The sequence below is a fragment of the Buceros rhinoceros genome, unplaced genomic scaffold, assembly GCF_000710305.1.
Source record: "Buceros rhinoceros silvestris isolate BGI_N320 unplaced genomic scaffold, ASM71030v1 scaffold25228, whole genome shotgun sequence".
In the NCBI taxonomy this organism is placed as follows: domain Eukaryota; kingdom Metazoa; phylum Chordata; class Aves; order Bucerotiformes; family Bucerotidae; genus Buceros; species Buceros rhinoceros.
This window is the reverse complement of record NW_010428973.1, coordinates 25,171-41,535: the sequence shown is the minus strand read 5'-3', so window position 1 is coordinate 41,535 and position 16,365 is coordinate 25,171. Positions and strand designations below refer to the sequence as shown.

The 16,365-nt window shown below is 49.3% G+C and overlaps 1 protein-coding gene across 1 annotated transcript in view; it reads left to right on the top strand.

Annotated features, from left to right (window-relative positions):
* Positions 1 to 2,700: 2,700 nt before the first annotated feature.
* LOC104499041 (pappalysin-1-like) overlaps positions 2,701 to 16,365 on the top strand; it is a gene marked incomplete at its 3' end in the record, with an annotated part of 33,436 nt that continues 19,771 nt past the window's right edge. The window contains exons 1-6 of the mRNA XM_010142491.1: positions 2,701 to 2,766; positions 3,264 to 3,447; positions 6,023 to 6,233; positions 6,836 to 7,007; positions 10,346 to 10,493; positions 13,268 to 13,377. Of these exons, the coding sequence (XP_010140793.1) occupies positions 2,701 to 2,766; positions 3,264 to 3,447; positions 6,023 to 6,233; positions 6,836 to 7,007; positions 10,346 to 10,493; positions 13,268 to 13,377 (891 nt within the window). The remainder of the gene's footprint in view (positions 2,767 to 3,263; positions 3,448 to 6,022; positions 6,234 to 6,835; positions 7,008 to 10,345; positions 10,494 to 13,267; positions 13,378 to 16,365) is intronic.

Below are 16,365 nucleotides of genomic sequence, written 5' to 3'. Positions count from 1 at the left end.
TAGAAATATAAATCCCCTTGAAGCCTCAGCCCACCCTCCCTCCTTGCGTAAGCCTCTTTTGGAAGGCAGGACGTGAAGGGAAGCAGTTGCTGAGATGCCAGTCAAAGCAGCACAAAGTGCCCAAAGTGACAGCTAATAAACCAGATGAGAAAGCCAAGTGCTTCGGATGGACTGCTGTGAGCTGGGTGACCTTGTCAGATCAGACAGGCGAAACGGGCACGTGCCTGCTCAGGCTTCGGGTGGGAGATCTGCAGAGGCAGATGCAGATGCTGCCACTAAGAGCTGATGCAGGATCCGAAGGCAGCACTGCTCAGGCTGAGTCGATTGGAAATAACTCCGAGGCGCAGGGTGGTGACGGGGAGAGATGGGCTCCTGCTCAGCAGCCTGGGGCCCTGCCTCTGGGCACTGTAACGATCCCACCTTCAGGTGGGACATTGCAAGAGGGAGGTCCTGAAAGGTGGTGACTGCAATAATGCATCTGCAGTAATTTCCATGGTAGGATTGTCCTCTGTGCTTTCAGTCAAAACCACTGGTCTTTGTCTCCGTTGCTGGGAATGTTCTCTGTTATGTTCTGCTGCTGCAGAAGTGCACATGCTCCTATTGCTTGAAGTGATGACATGACAGACATGTTCTAAAATGTGCCATTATTATGTCTGACCTGGAAAACCTCAGCTTCCATCATACAAAGTGTGGAACAAATTACTGGAAGAAGCTGAGAAGCCAGGGTCTTACCCGCACGGGCACAGGTACTCTGCCTGGGAACGGCCTTGCCAGCGTGCCAGGAAGAGGAAGAGCCATATGGGTCTGGGAGAAGGTGACACACCACATTTGGTTAGTGTCTTTGTTGGGGAAATACCATGTGGGAAAACCTGGGGATGAAAACATAGAGCCCAGTCACATTGCTTTTCCAGCAGACTGTAGCATCTTTCTGCTAACAGAGACCACGGCTGCAGCTGAAACACTCTCACAGGTATTAGCCTGGGCTAAAAGCGTCCTTGCCTGTTTTTTGGTACGGTGTGACTGTCAGATACTGCTTCTGTTTAAATCTGTGTGTTGCATTCTGGGTTCTGAATTTGCACTCTTTATTTGGTGTTCTGTAGAGAGGTACATCTGATGTGCAACGCCGTCGTTAGAGAAACTCCCTTGTGTCTCCGCAGCCACTATCAGCTGGTGGGAACAATCATTTATTCCTAAACTAGATCACACCAACACTAATAACAGAAGTCTTGGAATTGAATCTCCCGTCACTGATAGAGCTTCCCTGCGCTCAGCATGGATGCAGCATCCAGCAAGATACAGTGCAAGACCCATCTCTTTTCCATTACATTCGGCTAGCCCCTGCCATCAATAGTTTGGTTTTATGTTTTGACCTCCTGCTGTCGAGATGCCCAGCAGCCACAGCGCTGGAGTGTTATTTGATGATAGCATCTGTTAGGGGAAATGGAGGCTTTACTGAGTGCTGAAGCAGCCCAGCCTGGAGTGCAAATGTGGTGGGGATGCTGCTGTGTGTATGCGTTATGAAGACGTGGAAATGTGCTGTATCATCCCTTCTCCTGTGGCCGTCATACCACGACTTCCTGGCAGCAGAGGCATCTTCGAGTCATCAGCTGTCTACAGAGTGGATGTACTTTTTAATGGTGCAGATAATCTGATAAGCAACAAAGGCAGAATTAATAGTGACTGGGGAGCAAAGTGATTGGGCATGAGAACTTCACCTGAGCATTCCAAGAATCCCAGAATGGGCTACTCTAAATTTGCAGAAAAGCCATTTTTTCCTGTCAGCAGTGCTCCCTGTTTAGATAAACTCCAGGGTCTAGAAAAGGGGATTGTGCCCACTTGGGAAGTGTCCAGTTTCTCAGCTCTGGGAGTGCTTTTTCCATTCTGAATGCAACCATATATCAAAGGGAGACAGGTCTGAACTTCTGTTGAAACCATTAGGGTGTTTTTGCAAAAAGGGAATCCAGGTCCCTTTGATGTGTGCTAGAAAAATTCCCCTTGCTTTTATAAACCCAGATCAATGGCCGGCGGTGCAAATCTCCTGTGAGCATCCCAGCCCTGAATAAAACCTCCCCTGGAGGCAGAGGAGCGCTGCCGAATGCCTTGGTCAGATTCCTCGCCAGTATCTTCCTCTTCTCGTGTTTGAGTTTCTCACATTTCTTTTTCTTCTGTCCCTCTCTTTATTCTGGTGTGGAGAGAAGAGTCCTACTTCCAGATTCTTTACTTCTAGTTTGTAAGAATTTTCTCATTTTATTTAGGAAGTGGGTATGTTGTTTATTCTCTTTGCCAACATCTGTTTGTCCTTTGGTCACCCGGTAAGTTCTTCATCTTAGCTTTGGGCAGGTGATGCCTTTACCTCCCTCCCCTTTTTCATCTAGCACTTTGGGATTTCAGTTTGCAGCATTGTTTGGATTATTCCCCAAACCCACAGAGGTGTCGCTTCTGTGTAGCTATGACAGGAGAGCAACATTACGGAAGTCACAGCACAGGTACTGACAGTATTTGACCTCTCAAGTGCCAGGTGAACGTATGGGCAGGACGGTCTTGGGGCTGTCTGTTGCAAAGTCCTCGGAAGTCTGTCTCTCAGGTGTGCATGTCCCCAGAGTCAGGGCAGCAGGGCCCTCAGTTCTTCGGGAGCCTCAGGGCTCTACTTGCACAGTAAAGCTGCAAGAGCTGCTGTCAGTATCTGAACACAATGTTGACATGGCCCTGGCCACCTCCCTTGGTACGCCAGTCCAAGGGTGGCTGGTGCTCCGGGGAGAACCTCGGGTAAGAGTCCCAAATGGGTTCGTGTCAGGTTGACTTTTACTTCAAGCCCAAGAGAGGATTTGACTACTCAGAAGTACATTGGGATCCCCTTGGAGTGACTGTGTCACTGCAGAGGTGACAGGGAGCAGGGAGAGCTGTCAGCTCCAAACAGCTCAGACTGGCACGCTCCTTTCTGATCCCAGGGCAGAGCAGCAGCTTCCCAGTTTGTCTCAGGAAGCCATGCAGACGAGAGTTCAGGTTATTCGTAGTGCTCCACTCTTCGTATTGAAGCACTTTGACGTCTCACCCCAGAGGTGACAGAAACACATCCTGGTGCTCTCATGCTGTTTCTTGTGGGACCGTGGTGGTTTTAGTAGCTGCTGTCCAGATGATGATGGTAGTGATCAGGCCCAGTTTTGCTTAACTTGTGAGCCAAAATAATGGCTGTTATTAGTCTTGAAATGTTTTTGATCAAACCCTGCTGGCTGTGGTGGCTGTAGGCATGTGTCTTTTTCCAGATGGAGTCCAGCATCACTATGACTTGCATGGATGGAAAGTGGAACAAGCAGGTGACCTGCGAGCCCGTGGACTGTGGTGTCCCGGACCAGTACCATGTCTACCCAGCCACCTTCAACTGCAGCGAGGGGACCACCTTTGGCAAGAAATGTTCCTTCACTTGCCGACCTCCTGCTCTTCTGAAAGGTATCAGAGAGTGTCTGACCTGGGGAGAGCTGCACCGCTAACACAGACCACTCCTAGTAATATATGTTACTGCTGCTGTTTTAGTATATCATATTCATGATATTTTAAGTATGAAGAATTATGAGACTCTATGGGAAGGTTTATTTATATTAGAAGTTAAGTTCTTTTGCATTTCTCTATTACCTTCCTTTGACCTTTCCTTGATCACGGCTGGCCGGGCAGTAATGACAGTGGATATTGCTTCCATACAACCAAAACATGGACAAGTCGTGGGGATAAATCAAATTGAACTCTCTCATCTTCTTTCCCATGCTGTCTCTGTTTTCTCTGTCTGTCTCCCTTCTCTGCCTCTTCCATGTGTTCGGAAAGGCGGGGGAAAACTGAAAAGTCCCATGTCGCAGTGGCACTGTCACCCATCAGTATTTTTGCTAATCCACCCATCACCTCTCTTCTTTTCCATACTCACCTTGCTCTGTCTCTGACCTTTCTCTCCTCTTCTTGTTCAGGCCTCTCTGCAATTATTTTTTTCTTTAAAAATAACACACTCTGCTGCCTTCTTTCCTTTTCTCCCGCGTCTTCTTCCCTGCTGCTTTTCTGCTGGCATCCCCCTCATCTTCTCAGCACCATCCACTCTTTGGCTCACCGGCACATTACCCTTCTTGGTCGAGTCCTCAGGAAACAAGGAAAGATAATGTTGTTAATCTGAAGGAATATTAGAGCTAAATAAACCTGTCACTTGCAGTGGGTGATCTTAACTCAGGTACAAATGCTGTATTAAGCTTTTTTTGTACCTGTGGTATCGCCTTTTCTGCTAGGATTCCTTGCAAAGCCCAGAAGAGGCATGGGAAGTAGTCTTCATTTCAGTGAAAGGATATGTTGATTTCTTCATATATAACCAAATCACTTAATTCTTTTAACTCCGACTCAGGATGGTAGCCACAAGCAGCCAACTCACAGTGGAAGTTAAGTTTGCTCAAAGGGGAGATTTTTATCAAATCAGTCCTTGTTTCTGTTCTTACACTCAGAGGGTCATCTTCAACAAGAGGTGTTTTTTCATTGAACATTCCTGGAATCTGTTTTGAGGGGCTAGTGAAAATGATGATACTCACCATGACCAACAAGAGCTCCAGCCAGTGACTCTGGCGGGTGTAGCTGGAGGGGTGATCACCAGCCCACAGGTCGGGCGGTGCAGCTGTGGTGTGTGTAGCATCACTTCACTTTTGTCCAGAAGCTCTGTGAGCTGAGGTAAAGGCACCATTTGGTGTACAGCCATCGGTGATGACTAATAGATGTTGCCACTAAGCTTCTGGAGAATGGCGTTCGGGTGACTCATGCCTAATTCAATCACTGACGTCATGACAGCCACTGTTGGTAATGTCACAGCTTATCACTTTGCAGTGGCAAGTATGATATCACCAGGGCTGGTCTGCAGAGCTGCTGCGTGAGTCAGAGCAGAGGAGCATGCTGGTGCTCCAGAAAAGAGCTTCCTTCTGCACAAAATACCTCTGCAATCATCTGCAGTCGGGGAGGGGAGAGACAAAGCCAGGGCTGATTTAATGCGGCTTCTCTTATCTTTGCGGGTAGGGCAGGAGGGCTCCTCCACATACCTTCCTGAGCCCTCCAGAGCCTTTTGTTTTCTTCTTCTTTGAATTCCAGCCTCATGCCCCGGCTCTCTTCCTTCCCCGCTCAGAGAGATGGCATAGCTCTGGGGTTAGCTGTTTGTCAGCATTATTTTGGATAACTCCGGAGTTGGTTTACTGTTGAAAATATGCCTTGTGGGTTGAGAAGAGTTCCTGCAGCAATGCTCGGGGATTTCAATAGAGTATTGGGGATTTTTGAAGGGTTAGTGGCTCACAGCTGCGCTTTGTTTCTTAGGAAAAGCTTATTCCTTTTCAACATACAGTATAAAATAACAAAGAATGTAAAATACACTGAGACTGGGCTACTTTTAGCTTAACCTTCTGAAGTCAAGTAGGTCATAGCAGAGGCATACCTTTGAGGTGCTGGCCAAGAAAGCTTCCTAAGGAAAATGAGTCTCTAATGAGTATTATGAATCATATTTATCACAGTAGTCCCTAAGGACTGAGAGTCCCCAGCTGAGAATGGCTCCTCATTGTGTCGGAGTAGTGACTCTAATACTAACAGATGCTGCTCCAAAAGGCTCAAAATTGCAATAAAAAGGACAGATTCTGGGAAGAGATAGGACAGAGAAGCAGAATGAAGAATATAATGGCACCGAACCCTCTGTTAATGCCATGACTCTGGAGAGGAGGGGGTTGATGTAGGAAGCAAGCTTCCTTGCAGAGAAGAACAAAATAAGGAAGAGAAATACAAAAGATTACAAAGCCAGTGTGGTTTCCCCTGTGCTATAGCATCTCCTGAAATAAGCAGTGTCATCTGAAATGGAGTCCTTAACGATTTAATGCCGTCATCTCGAAAGAGAAAATGCACGGGCCATACGCAGTTGAATGTGTCAAACCAACCGAGGTAGATTATGGTACGTTACACATGCAGTGACATTTAAAAAAAAATTGTCCTCCTGAACGTTGTTAACTTTGCTCACTGTTCTTCTTAGGAAACAACAACAACTTGACCTGCATGGAGGATGGGCTGTGGTCCTTTCCAGAGGCACTGTGTGAGCTGATGTGTCGAGCACCCTCCATCGTCCCTAATGCAGAGCTCCAAACCACTCGCTGCCGAGAAGATAAGCACAAAGTGGGCTCGTTTTGCAAGTACAAATGCAAACCAGGTTACCACGTCCCTGGATCCTCCAGAAAAGCAAGGAAGTATGTGGAAGAGTAACGCCGTGCAGTCAGATTTCAGAAAGTGATTTCATGAGTTATGAGGGGTTTAGGAAAGGGATGGGCTGTTTTTAACAGGCTGCATGTGCTGTAGGGACTGTCACTGAGCAGTTCCTTCATGCAGAGAGTTGTGCAGTTTCAAGGGAATTTAGGCACCTTTAGCTCACTTAGGCTTCTTTGAAAATCCTAACCAGTGCTCAGAAACCAGACCTCACCTTAGAGATACCCCTTTGATGTGCAGCCTGGGGAGTCCCCTTTGAAACTCTGCAGAGGGTCGGTGCTATCGTACACTTCTGACTCTGCACAAACCCACTTCAAACCGCCCACAAGCCTGGGAAGCAGAGTTTTGGGGAGCTGTGTCCAAGGCCAGAAGAGAAGTTTAGGCTGGTCAGCTCAATGTTGGCTTTGCAAATAATCATTATTTTTGCTCAGAGGCCTCATGACGCAGATTCAGGACTTGTTCCCCAAGTGTTAAATGCTCAAGCACGCCCATCCCCTGCAACCTGCTAGCAGAGCTCAGAGGCTTTAGAGACTCTTAGCTGACTCAGCCTCTCACCAAAAGATCTTGTTTTTTCCTACACGTAAAGGCGAGCCTTTAAGATCCAGTGCACACAAGACGGCACCTGGCTGCCGGGCGCCTGCGTGCCCGTTACCTGCAACCCTCCGCCTTCCAAATTTCATGGGCTCTACCAGTGCACCAACGGCTTCCAGTTCAACAGCGAGTGCCGGATCAAGTGTGAGGATGATGACAATCAGTCGGTGAGTCTCTCTTATCCAGACTTTCTCAGCCCATACAAGCGAAGTTTTATCATATGTTCCCTAAGGACCCTGAACTTGGAGGTGCCCAGAGCCCTTGAGCTCTTCTGAGACCAGAGACAGAAATGGGGAAGGGAAATGTATAATTCAAGTAGAGGGAGAGAGCTGCCACAAAGAACCTGGAAATACTATTTTTGTGATACTAGTTATAGATTAGTTATTAGATACTACTAATAGATTAACTATTACCCATAGAGGACTAGCAGTGAGTGACTTACTGTTCCTGGGCAACAAGAGGCTGAAAAATCTGTCTCAGTGGCTCTGTGATCTAGCTAGAAAATAAGGAGGAAAGAATGGAAGGAAGTGGGATATGAGTTACCTGCACGTGTCCTGTCTGCTCATTCCATTTTACCTTGGTTTTCTCTCCAGTTCTTTTTCTCATTATTGTTATATGTGCTGTATGCTAATTTATCTGCACAGGGATTGCAGCTATTCAAGTGAACTGCCTCTAAACTTTCATGTTTTTCTGGCTGCGAAGGTGTCATTTGGCAGCAGGGGTCAGATCCTCATCTGGCATAAATCAGCGTGTGCCCTTTGACTTCCAGGAGCTGTGTTCACTGATAGGAGAAGGTCTGGCCTTTAGTATCTTGTTGGAAATGTGTAGCTTTCCTCACCAGAGGTAATTATAGATTGTGAGATAAGTAACTTCTCCCAGAAATGCTGCTGCTGCTTACTATGCTTGGGAAGAGAAAGTGGGGGTGTAGGAGCTGCTGCTGCTACACACCCTGCAGAGAGCAGGGAGTGCTCTGTCAAAGGCCTTTTAATGTCACTCCAGATTCTGAGGACTTATTAAAAAGGGACCAACCCTACCCTAGGGCCAGTGATCTGAAAGACACCTCCAGTACCTGCTCCGAATGCTAGAAGCCAGTTGCTGCCCCACTCCCTCCCCTCTTCACGGGGACAGCAGGCAGACTCCTGGTTTTGTATCAGAGCACCAGGAAAAGTTCTCTTGTGTAAGACTTACATGAGATTATGAAACTTGTGGAACAAGAAGTTTGGGATACGGCTCTGGGATACGGCAGCTGTGGCTTTATGCATCTGCTGCTTGCTCAGACTGGTCAGTGGGGCTGAAAACATGTACTACTACTGCCAGTGCAGGGAAACTGAGGCTACCAGCATCATGACAACTGGTATAATGGGTTTGCGTTTGCGTTTAAAGGAGCTGGATGTGAGGAGGAGCAAGCAGTGGGGTCAGGGTTGCAGTGATATTGAGGTGAGCTCTGGAAGAGGGAGAGATACAGTTATGTCTCTAGTCACTGTAAGGAGGAGTGTAGTGACTGTTCAGCTGTGAAAGCACCTTGAGCAAAGGAGCAGATAACATCTTGAGAAAAGGATTTGCAGAGAAAAGGGTTTCCAGATATCCCAGAAAATAGTCAACAGAAAGAGAGGGAGGACTCCTGGCACAAGCCAGAACCACTTGAGAGGTGTTAATTATTTAAGGATTAAACCCCACTAAGTCTCTCTCAGCTATATAAGGTGATAATGCACGTTGCATCCAAGCAAGAAACGCAGCAGGGATTTTCACAAGAGATTTTGCAGGTCAGGGGATGATGGACAGTATGTTACTATAGCGATGGATATCCTGGGATCTCTGAGTATGTACAATAGTACCCTCGAGCATGGCCAGCTCCAGGAACATAAATCAGGTCTCATGGCTCACCTTTAATAATTGTGCTTGAACCCTGGCATGCAAATTGCAGTTGAGCTGCTCACACTTGCTAAAACAGCAAATTGTGCTCAATTATCACTTAGCAATCTCTTCCTGAATTTGTCACCACGCTGAAAGAGCATTACTCGGCTGTACATATGGCATCTCTTAATCACCAGGACCGTAATGGTCATTTAAGCTGGTACCTCCCCTGGCATCCAGAGCAAGGGGCTTCCGTTTCTGAATGTTGCGCACAAATCATATGAACAGTCAGATCTAAATGAATCAGTCTCTGCCAAGCTGGCCCTTAGGTGAGAGTCACCAAGCTGGATCACACCCCGAGTCCATCTGGTCCATTAGCCTTTCATATGATTTTCTTATTACTTCTGGCAATGGCCAGATGTCTAGAGAAGGGGAAGCGGGTCCCACGCAGTAGTCTGCTGATAAGAGCACTTTGCATCTCTCTAAACATTGTGTTCATCAACAAAGCTGAGCTAAAAAAACATTAGGTTATCAAGGACAAGACTGACACGGAAGGCTGCGCCATCTTCCATGCCAGTAGCAGGGGCTGGTGCGGCTCCCTGCGCGGCAGCGGGGGTGGAGCTCCTCAGGAAAGTTCAGCAGCCCTGCTGGGATCCCAGCAGGGACAGCACACTGCAGGGTCGCCAGAGACACCCAGAGCAGTCTCCAAGAGCAGGGTGCATGTATGGCAGGCGATGTGGCTGGCGTGTAAAATGGGTGAGGAGAAGCAGAGATCCTGCGTGCTCTCCCACCCAGCAAGGCCCTGGCAGGAGGTTTGGAGCCCCGCCACAGCAGACACCCTCCTGTTGAGTGTCCCGCATTACCCCATGGCAGTCAGGCTCGCAGATCCTGCCGAACAGCTTGTACAGAAATCCCCAGTGCCACGAGGAGAGATCTGACAAAAGATTGCCTCTGCGCTCCTTTGTTGTTTCTAAAGGGCATGATATTTCCCCTCAGACTTTGGTGTTCATTCTCCTCTATCATACAGGGAATCTCTTCTCTGAGAGAAATGTCATATTCTTTTCCTTGCCCATTCCCACACCAGAGGGTTTTTTTCTCCTTTCCACCTGCCTCTGTGCGTGTCTGTCTCAGCCCCTTCGCTTGCTGTCACTCAAGGCAGCCAAGCTCTAAAAAGCACGTTCTGCCCTGCTAAGTATCCTGTCCCGCTTTCCTGCCCCCTTCAGACGGCCACTGGGGATTCTTTCTTTTTTGAGAGAAAGATGATGCAACTAGTTAGAAGATGGAAGAGGGAAGAGATTGTCTGCATTCAGCAGAGACTTCTCCACAACAGGAAAGAAGGCACATGGGGTGAATGCACCCTTATCACAACTGGGGTGGGTCTGTCGTAAGGTGGGGACCGCGCAAGGGCCTTGTAAAGCCCTTGCTTTGCACAGAAGAGGCGTGTGTGTGTTTGCAACTAATGCAGCTTTCCTTTTTTTATATTCCTTGGAAGAAAACTCCTTCTCGCCCCCCAGGGCTGGCAGTCCCAAGCACGTGGGCTCTTCCAGCTCCACAGAACTTTGCTCCCAGCTCAGCTCTGCCCACCTCTCCCTTCTCAGCCTGTCCTTGCTGTTGTTTTGTGACCATCTTCATTATCTCCTCTCATTCCCAGGGCCGTGGAAGCAACGTGATTCACTGCCGGAAGGATGGCACCTGGAGCGGCTCCTTTCATCTCTGCAGGGAGATGCAGGGCCAGTGCACGCTGCCCACGCAGCTCAACAGCCACCTGAAGCTGCAGTGCGCCGGCGGCTACGGCATAGGTTTGTGAGCATCGCCCCGGGGCCCTGCCGCGGTGGGATGCAGCTCACGCGGGAGCGGGGAGCAGTGGGGCAGGAGACAACGAAGAGGATGGGAAGGAGGGGGAAGAAGGAAGGAGCCCACAGTCCTTGAAGTCACCTTCTGCTGTGGACTTTTTGCCTGTGTGAGAGGCTGCTACAGGAGGCTTTTCAGGGAATTTTTTTTAGGAAACATGAGGCTTTGAGAGGCCAGGCATCATGTAACGTGCTCGGATTGCCTGCTCCTTCCAGTGCTTCCAGTTTCATCGTGTCCCTTCTTGGCCAGCTGGTTTTACTGGGCAGACAGCACACCAGTCTGTGCCAGAGACACATCCAGTCCTCAGAACACAGGGAGAAGTTGTACCTGCCGTTGCTCTCACACTTCGGTAATGTCCCGTCCTTCCACCACACGCACACACACACAGCCCCCAGAGGCTGGAAGGCAGGAAGTTGGCCGGGAAGTGCAGCACCAGGGTAATTCAGGTCTCTCGAGAAAGACTACGAGACCAGCTGAGCATCCCCTTTGTTACGACATTTGTTTAGGAGCTGTTGTAAGGACACGTTTTCCCTCTTCCTTCTGGTGCCCGGTCACTCTGCCAGGGGTGATGACTGCATGTTCTCAGCTTTGGTTCGTGTCACCCAGGCAGAGGAGGGACAGGCTACACACTGCACTGTATTTTCAGCCCCCAGTTTTGAGGTTTCCCTGCTGTAAGGGCTGCTACGGGAGCTGCACTGGCTGCAGCCCACACAGACCCACGAGGCCCCTTCCTGCAGCCCCGCTCTAGCCCCTGCCAGCCCCTTCCTCCCTCCGCCTGTCCCTTTGAACTTGGAGAAATTTCCTCGCTGCGCGGCTCCCTCCTTATATCGCGCAGCCCCGCTCTAGCCCCTGCCAGCCCCTTCCTCCCTCCGCCTGTCCCTTTGAACTTGGAGAAATTTCCTCGCTGCGCGGCTCCCTCATTATATCGCAGCCAGGCGAGGGACCGCGAGCCTCCTTGTGTTCCCTCCCCGGGGAGGAGAACACGACCTGGATGAGATCACCGCTCTGTAATGATGCCAATTACAGATCATATATCAAAACAATTCCGACCCGCTCCTTGCCGTAAATAGCGTGGCGGAGCGCGGGAGAGCGAGCGGCGGGCAGGCTGCGGCGACTCTTAATGTGGCGAGGCGTTTTACCCTTGAGATGAGGTTACCTCCTGGGGCCGGCCAGGTTTCTGCGAGGAGAGAAATACCAATTCCTGGTTTGGAGGGGAGCGTCTCAGTGCTGGAAGCAGGAGGGTCTGCAGCTGCTGGCGCAGCAGGTGACTGCCAGCCCTCGGTCCTCTGCCAGCTCTGCCAGGGCAGCTGGCAGTAGGTGCTGGTCCCAGATGCAAGGTCCAGTGAGCCTGATCCTGGGTTGGGATCACGCAGCCCTCATGGAGACGAGGGACTCATGGGCTGGATCCTCTATGGAGGATCATGACTTTCGCTGGAGAAGGAGGAAGAGCTCGGTGAGGGCACAGCAGCCGTTGGCTCTTATCCTCAGCAGATGGAGACATACCACACACTTTGTGAGGCTCACCCAGCACCACCTTTTGGGATCAGGTTCTTGGAGTTGTCTTCTCTTCTTTGTGTTTTTGGAAGCCTGATCAATGTCCTTCTGAGGAGGCGCTCTCCTGCCACTCGCACCGCGGCTGGTGACAATGAGCCTCATCCAGAGGGTCCATGGAGCCACTGCCACATGCATTGGGAGAGCAAATCAAACGCCAGGTGCTCCCAGTCTTGCCGGCTCAACAGCCCAGGTTTGCTCTGCTCACACTGACTCCTCCATGTCGGAGGATGTGAGGATGCAGAAGCAAGTGGGGAAAATAATAGCATCCAGTCATGGTCACTGTGAGTCCCCCACACCTTCAGTAATTCCTCAGGCACCTAATCTGCCCTTCCAGGCTGAGGTGTGTGTTGAGCCAGAGGTTCAGCTCTCAAACCAGTGCGGGGATTAATCCCTCCCCCAGCGCTGGCTGGAGTGCAGAACCCTAATGACATGTTTGCAGCAGCTGTGCCATTCGAGAGTGATTTTCCAGGGGGGAAATGGTAATGGTCCGGCACACGAGGGCTTACAGTTGTATCACCGCAGGGCTCTGGGATATTGCTGCAGAGTATCGCAGCATGTTTTAATAAAGAAAGGACAGGATTCCCATTGGGCATGACAGTTAATCAGAGAAAAAGCAGGTTTATGTGTGAACAAAGCCATCATTACCTTTCCATGTACTTCTCGGCTGTGGGACTTAGGTGATAGCTTGCCTGCAGTACCATTAGGCTTGGTCACCCTCCGCAAGATTATTATTGAAGGTCTGTAAATTTGACAGATCAGACGGTAGGTTTTTGTCGTGTCATAGGTGAGATGAATTTGACAGCCTCTGCTTAATCAGCCCCATGGCTTGAAAGAGCCGTCGAAATGGAAAAACCTTCGTGGTTTCTTGTGGATCCGAAAGCAGAAAACCTGACCCCCTTCTTGGAGTTAATAGCCAGAAAACACCTAGATGTGCAGCTCATACCAAAAGGCCCTGGAGTATCTGCCACCCCCATGGTCTCCTGCTGAGATGCAGGGCTGTACTCAGCATTTCGTGTGTGGCTACAAGATATGTGATAGTTATGCTTGACTGCTAATTGCAGTTTAGGAAAAACGAGCCCTAATCCTGTCCTTCAGCTGGAAGGATGCTGAAAGGGTCAGGAGCTGCTTGCTTTATCTTTTAGCTTTTTCCTCTCTGTGTTTTGCGCAGGCACGGAGTGTACCACCTCATGTCTGGATCACAGTCACGAGCCCATCCTCCTGCGTGTGAACGAGACCGTGCAAGATATCCAGCACTGGATGAACCCTCAAAGAGTGAAGGTCAGTGCCTGGCGATTGCACTAACCATATCCCTCGTGCAGTGAGTGAGCAGCGTTACCTGTGCTTCATTCGATGAGGGGAATACATGGGGAGTTCTGCCCTTCAGAAGAGAATTCCTGGTTTTTGTTGTGTCTTTCCTGTTGTGCTGCTATTGTGGTGGCTTTCTCTCCAAGCTGCTTCTTCTCTGGGATTTCCCAGTGAAAGTCAGTTCAAGGTGGAGGCCCCAGATCAGTGTGCTCAGATCTAGCACCTACAGTGGGTCTGCCCTGGAAACGTGATACATTACCCAGGAAGATGTGACAGACAGTGAGAGAAAGAGCACTGGCCAGGTTTTGTTTTCTTCCTCCTGTTCAGGATTTTACATTCTTTGGGTGGCAGGGCTGGATTTTTTCTGCACCACTTCTGGATGACAAAACAGCTGATAGAAAGGGTATTTCATTTCCCGAACCAGCAGAGCTGGCTGAGTCCTCCCCCCGCCCCTTTGCCCGCATGCAAGAGATGCCTGCTCAGCACAGCCCCTTCCAGAGGTCACCATTTCTTCCTCCTGCCTGCTGCAACCGCACAGGCAGAATTAACCGCTCACCGCCTGCCATCCTGAATGTCCTCCGGTGTGCCGGCAGCGGTCTGCCCTGACAGAGATGGGCACACCCATGTCCAGCACTTTGCCCACACGCTCACCCCCAAAAACAGGTATCACTTGCAGCAAATTGCTGCTTGCTTTCATGCCTGCATTTACATACCAGTGGGAGACACTTGGGTACCAGTGAGAGACACCTGGGTACCAATGGGAGACACTTGGGTACCAGTGGGAGACACACTCTTCCACCTCTTTCTGAAAACCCTCACGTGTCGATGGCCACAGAGATGTGCCCTCCTGCCCAGGAACGTGTGTGACCGGGCGCTTGTGCCTACGCGGTGTTTCTGCAGGTGTCGAGTTTATCTGGACGTGCTCAAAAGCGTGTCAGAAGACGCTGGCACACGGCGTGTCACCAGGGTGCAGGTTGCTGGTGGTGCTTGAGCAAACGCTGCCGGTTTTACAGACTTCGCCCTGGCTTTGCAGGAGCCTGTTTTACTCACTTGAACTCCATTTAGGAGAACAAGCAGCCAACACAGCCCCAGCATGTCCTGAGCAGCTGTGACAGCCTATTTGCTTCTCTGCATGCCTGCGTATGTACCCAGGGTTTGGGATTTTTGAAATCCTTGGCTGTTGATAGCGAGCTGCTCCAAAAATCTCTGGCGCTTTATGCTTCTCTATTTTACACAGAGCAATAGAATAAATTCCGGAAAGGGGTCGAAAAGCTCAGTCCAGAGAATACGACAAGCTCTCAGTGTCCTTCCCAGCTTCCCATTCACTCCAGACACCAAGATTTCATTCCTGCCTAAGCCAAGGCCTTGCCAAGTTTCTGGCACGAAACGTAAAGAGAACCCCTGTCTCTGTATGAGGGGCAGTTTCTCACTGGCCCTTTCCCGAGTGCTAAACTTTAAAGTGGTTTCGTAATTCATGGTGAAATAAAGTGACAGCTTCCCTCCCGTCCTCTGCCGCGCTCCTCCGTTTATTGATGCGGGTACGCAGAGGGAGCTGTAACGAGTTTTATACCTGCAGGTCTCTGGAGGGCTCATTAGGCAGCAGGGAAAACATATAGTAGTGAAGGGGGAGATGAGGGGAGCGAGAGATGGAGGAGAAATTGTGGTTTCCAGGAGCACAGTGGTAAATAAGAGCTTTTTTTTGCCCTGACGATGAGGATCTTGCAAGAGCTTCAGGCTGTGAGCAGATGCGAGTTCAATCCCTCAAATATTTTTTAAACTAGTGGGTGAGATTTGGGCTTGAAAACTTGGGTTGGGAGATGAGGGGAGCCTTTAGAAGGTGAGCGGGATGATGCTGAGACGTGCTGGTGGGGACTTTTTTGGTAGCTGTAACACATGCATCTTACTCAGCTCTCCAGATAAGAGGATGTCAGCCACAGGGAGCTGTGCCTCGTGGGGTGCTGCTGCCGGTGGGACTGGGGAGACCCCGGAGAGACCAGACTGGGCTGCCTCAGGGGAAGGTCCCCATGGCAATATGTTCTATATCATTAATAATCCGTGTCTGTGTTTACGGTCAGCGACAGCTTGCTGCTGTGCCATAGGAGGAAAGGGAGCAGCTGGTTGCATTTACACGGCAAGTCTTTGTGGATCTCAAAGTACTTGAATGACGCAAAGGAAACACTTTCAGTTGCTTAATTTCAGGCACAAGTCAAGTACAAATGAGGGGGGTGTGAGCAGCAGATAACGGCAGGACAGCTCTCTGGAGCTTACCTTGGAGAGGACAGGCACAGATAACACCCAGGGAGAGCCAGCGAGGGAAAAACCTGCATTTGTGTGTGGCTGCTCAAGCAACAGCTGTTATGGAAGCAAAGAGGGAAGAGGGAGCCATCTCTCCTCTGGGGGCTGTTTAGAGCTGTGCAAGTCACTTGACTTTTCGGTTCGCTGGAAGTTCTGTCAAATTAAAAAAAAAAGAAAAAAAATGTTTTCTCCTAATCCAAGTGACTTTTTTGTTGTGATCTTTGGTGAACCGAAAAATTGGAGGAAAAAACACATTGGTTTGAACATAACGTTAGCAGTTCATTTCCAGGGAATTTTTTTAAACTTTTTGTTTAATGAAAATTTAAAAAAAAACAACTTAGAAATTAAATGGCCTCTCAAGGGAACAACAACAACAGATATTTCATTGTGAAAAGTGTCTAAATATTACCGTGTTTTTCAGAACTGGTTTAGGCTGAGTTGCCTTGTTAGGTCTGAAGCAGTTACATAACGTTAGCAGTTCATTTCCAGGGAATTTTTTTAAACTTTTTGTTTAATGAAAATTTAAAAAAAAACAACTTAGAAATTAAATGGCCTCTCAAGGGAACAACAACAACAGATATTTCATTGTGAAAAGTGTCTAAATATTACCGTGTTTTTCAGAACTGGTTTAGGCTGAGTTGCCTTGTTAGGTCTGAAGCAGTTTGG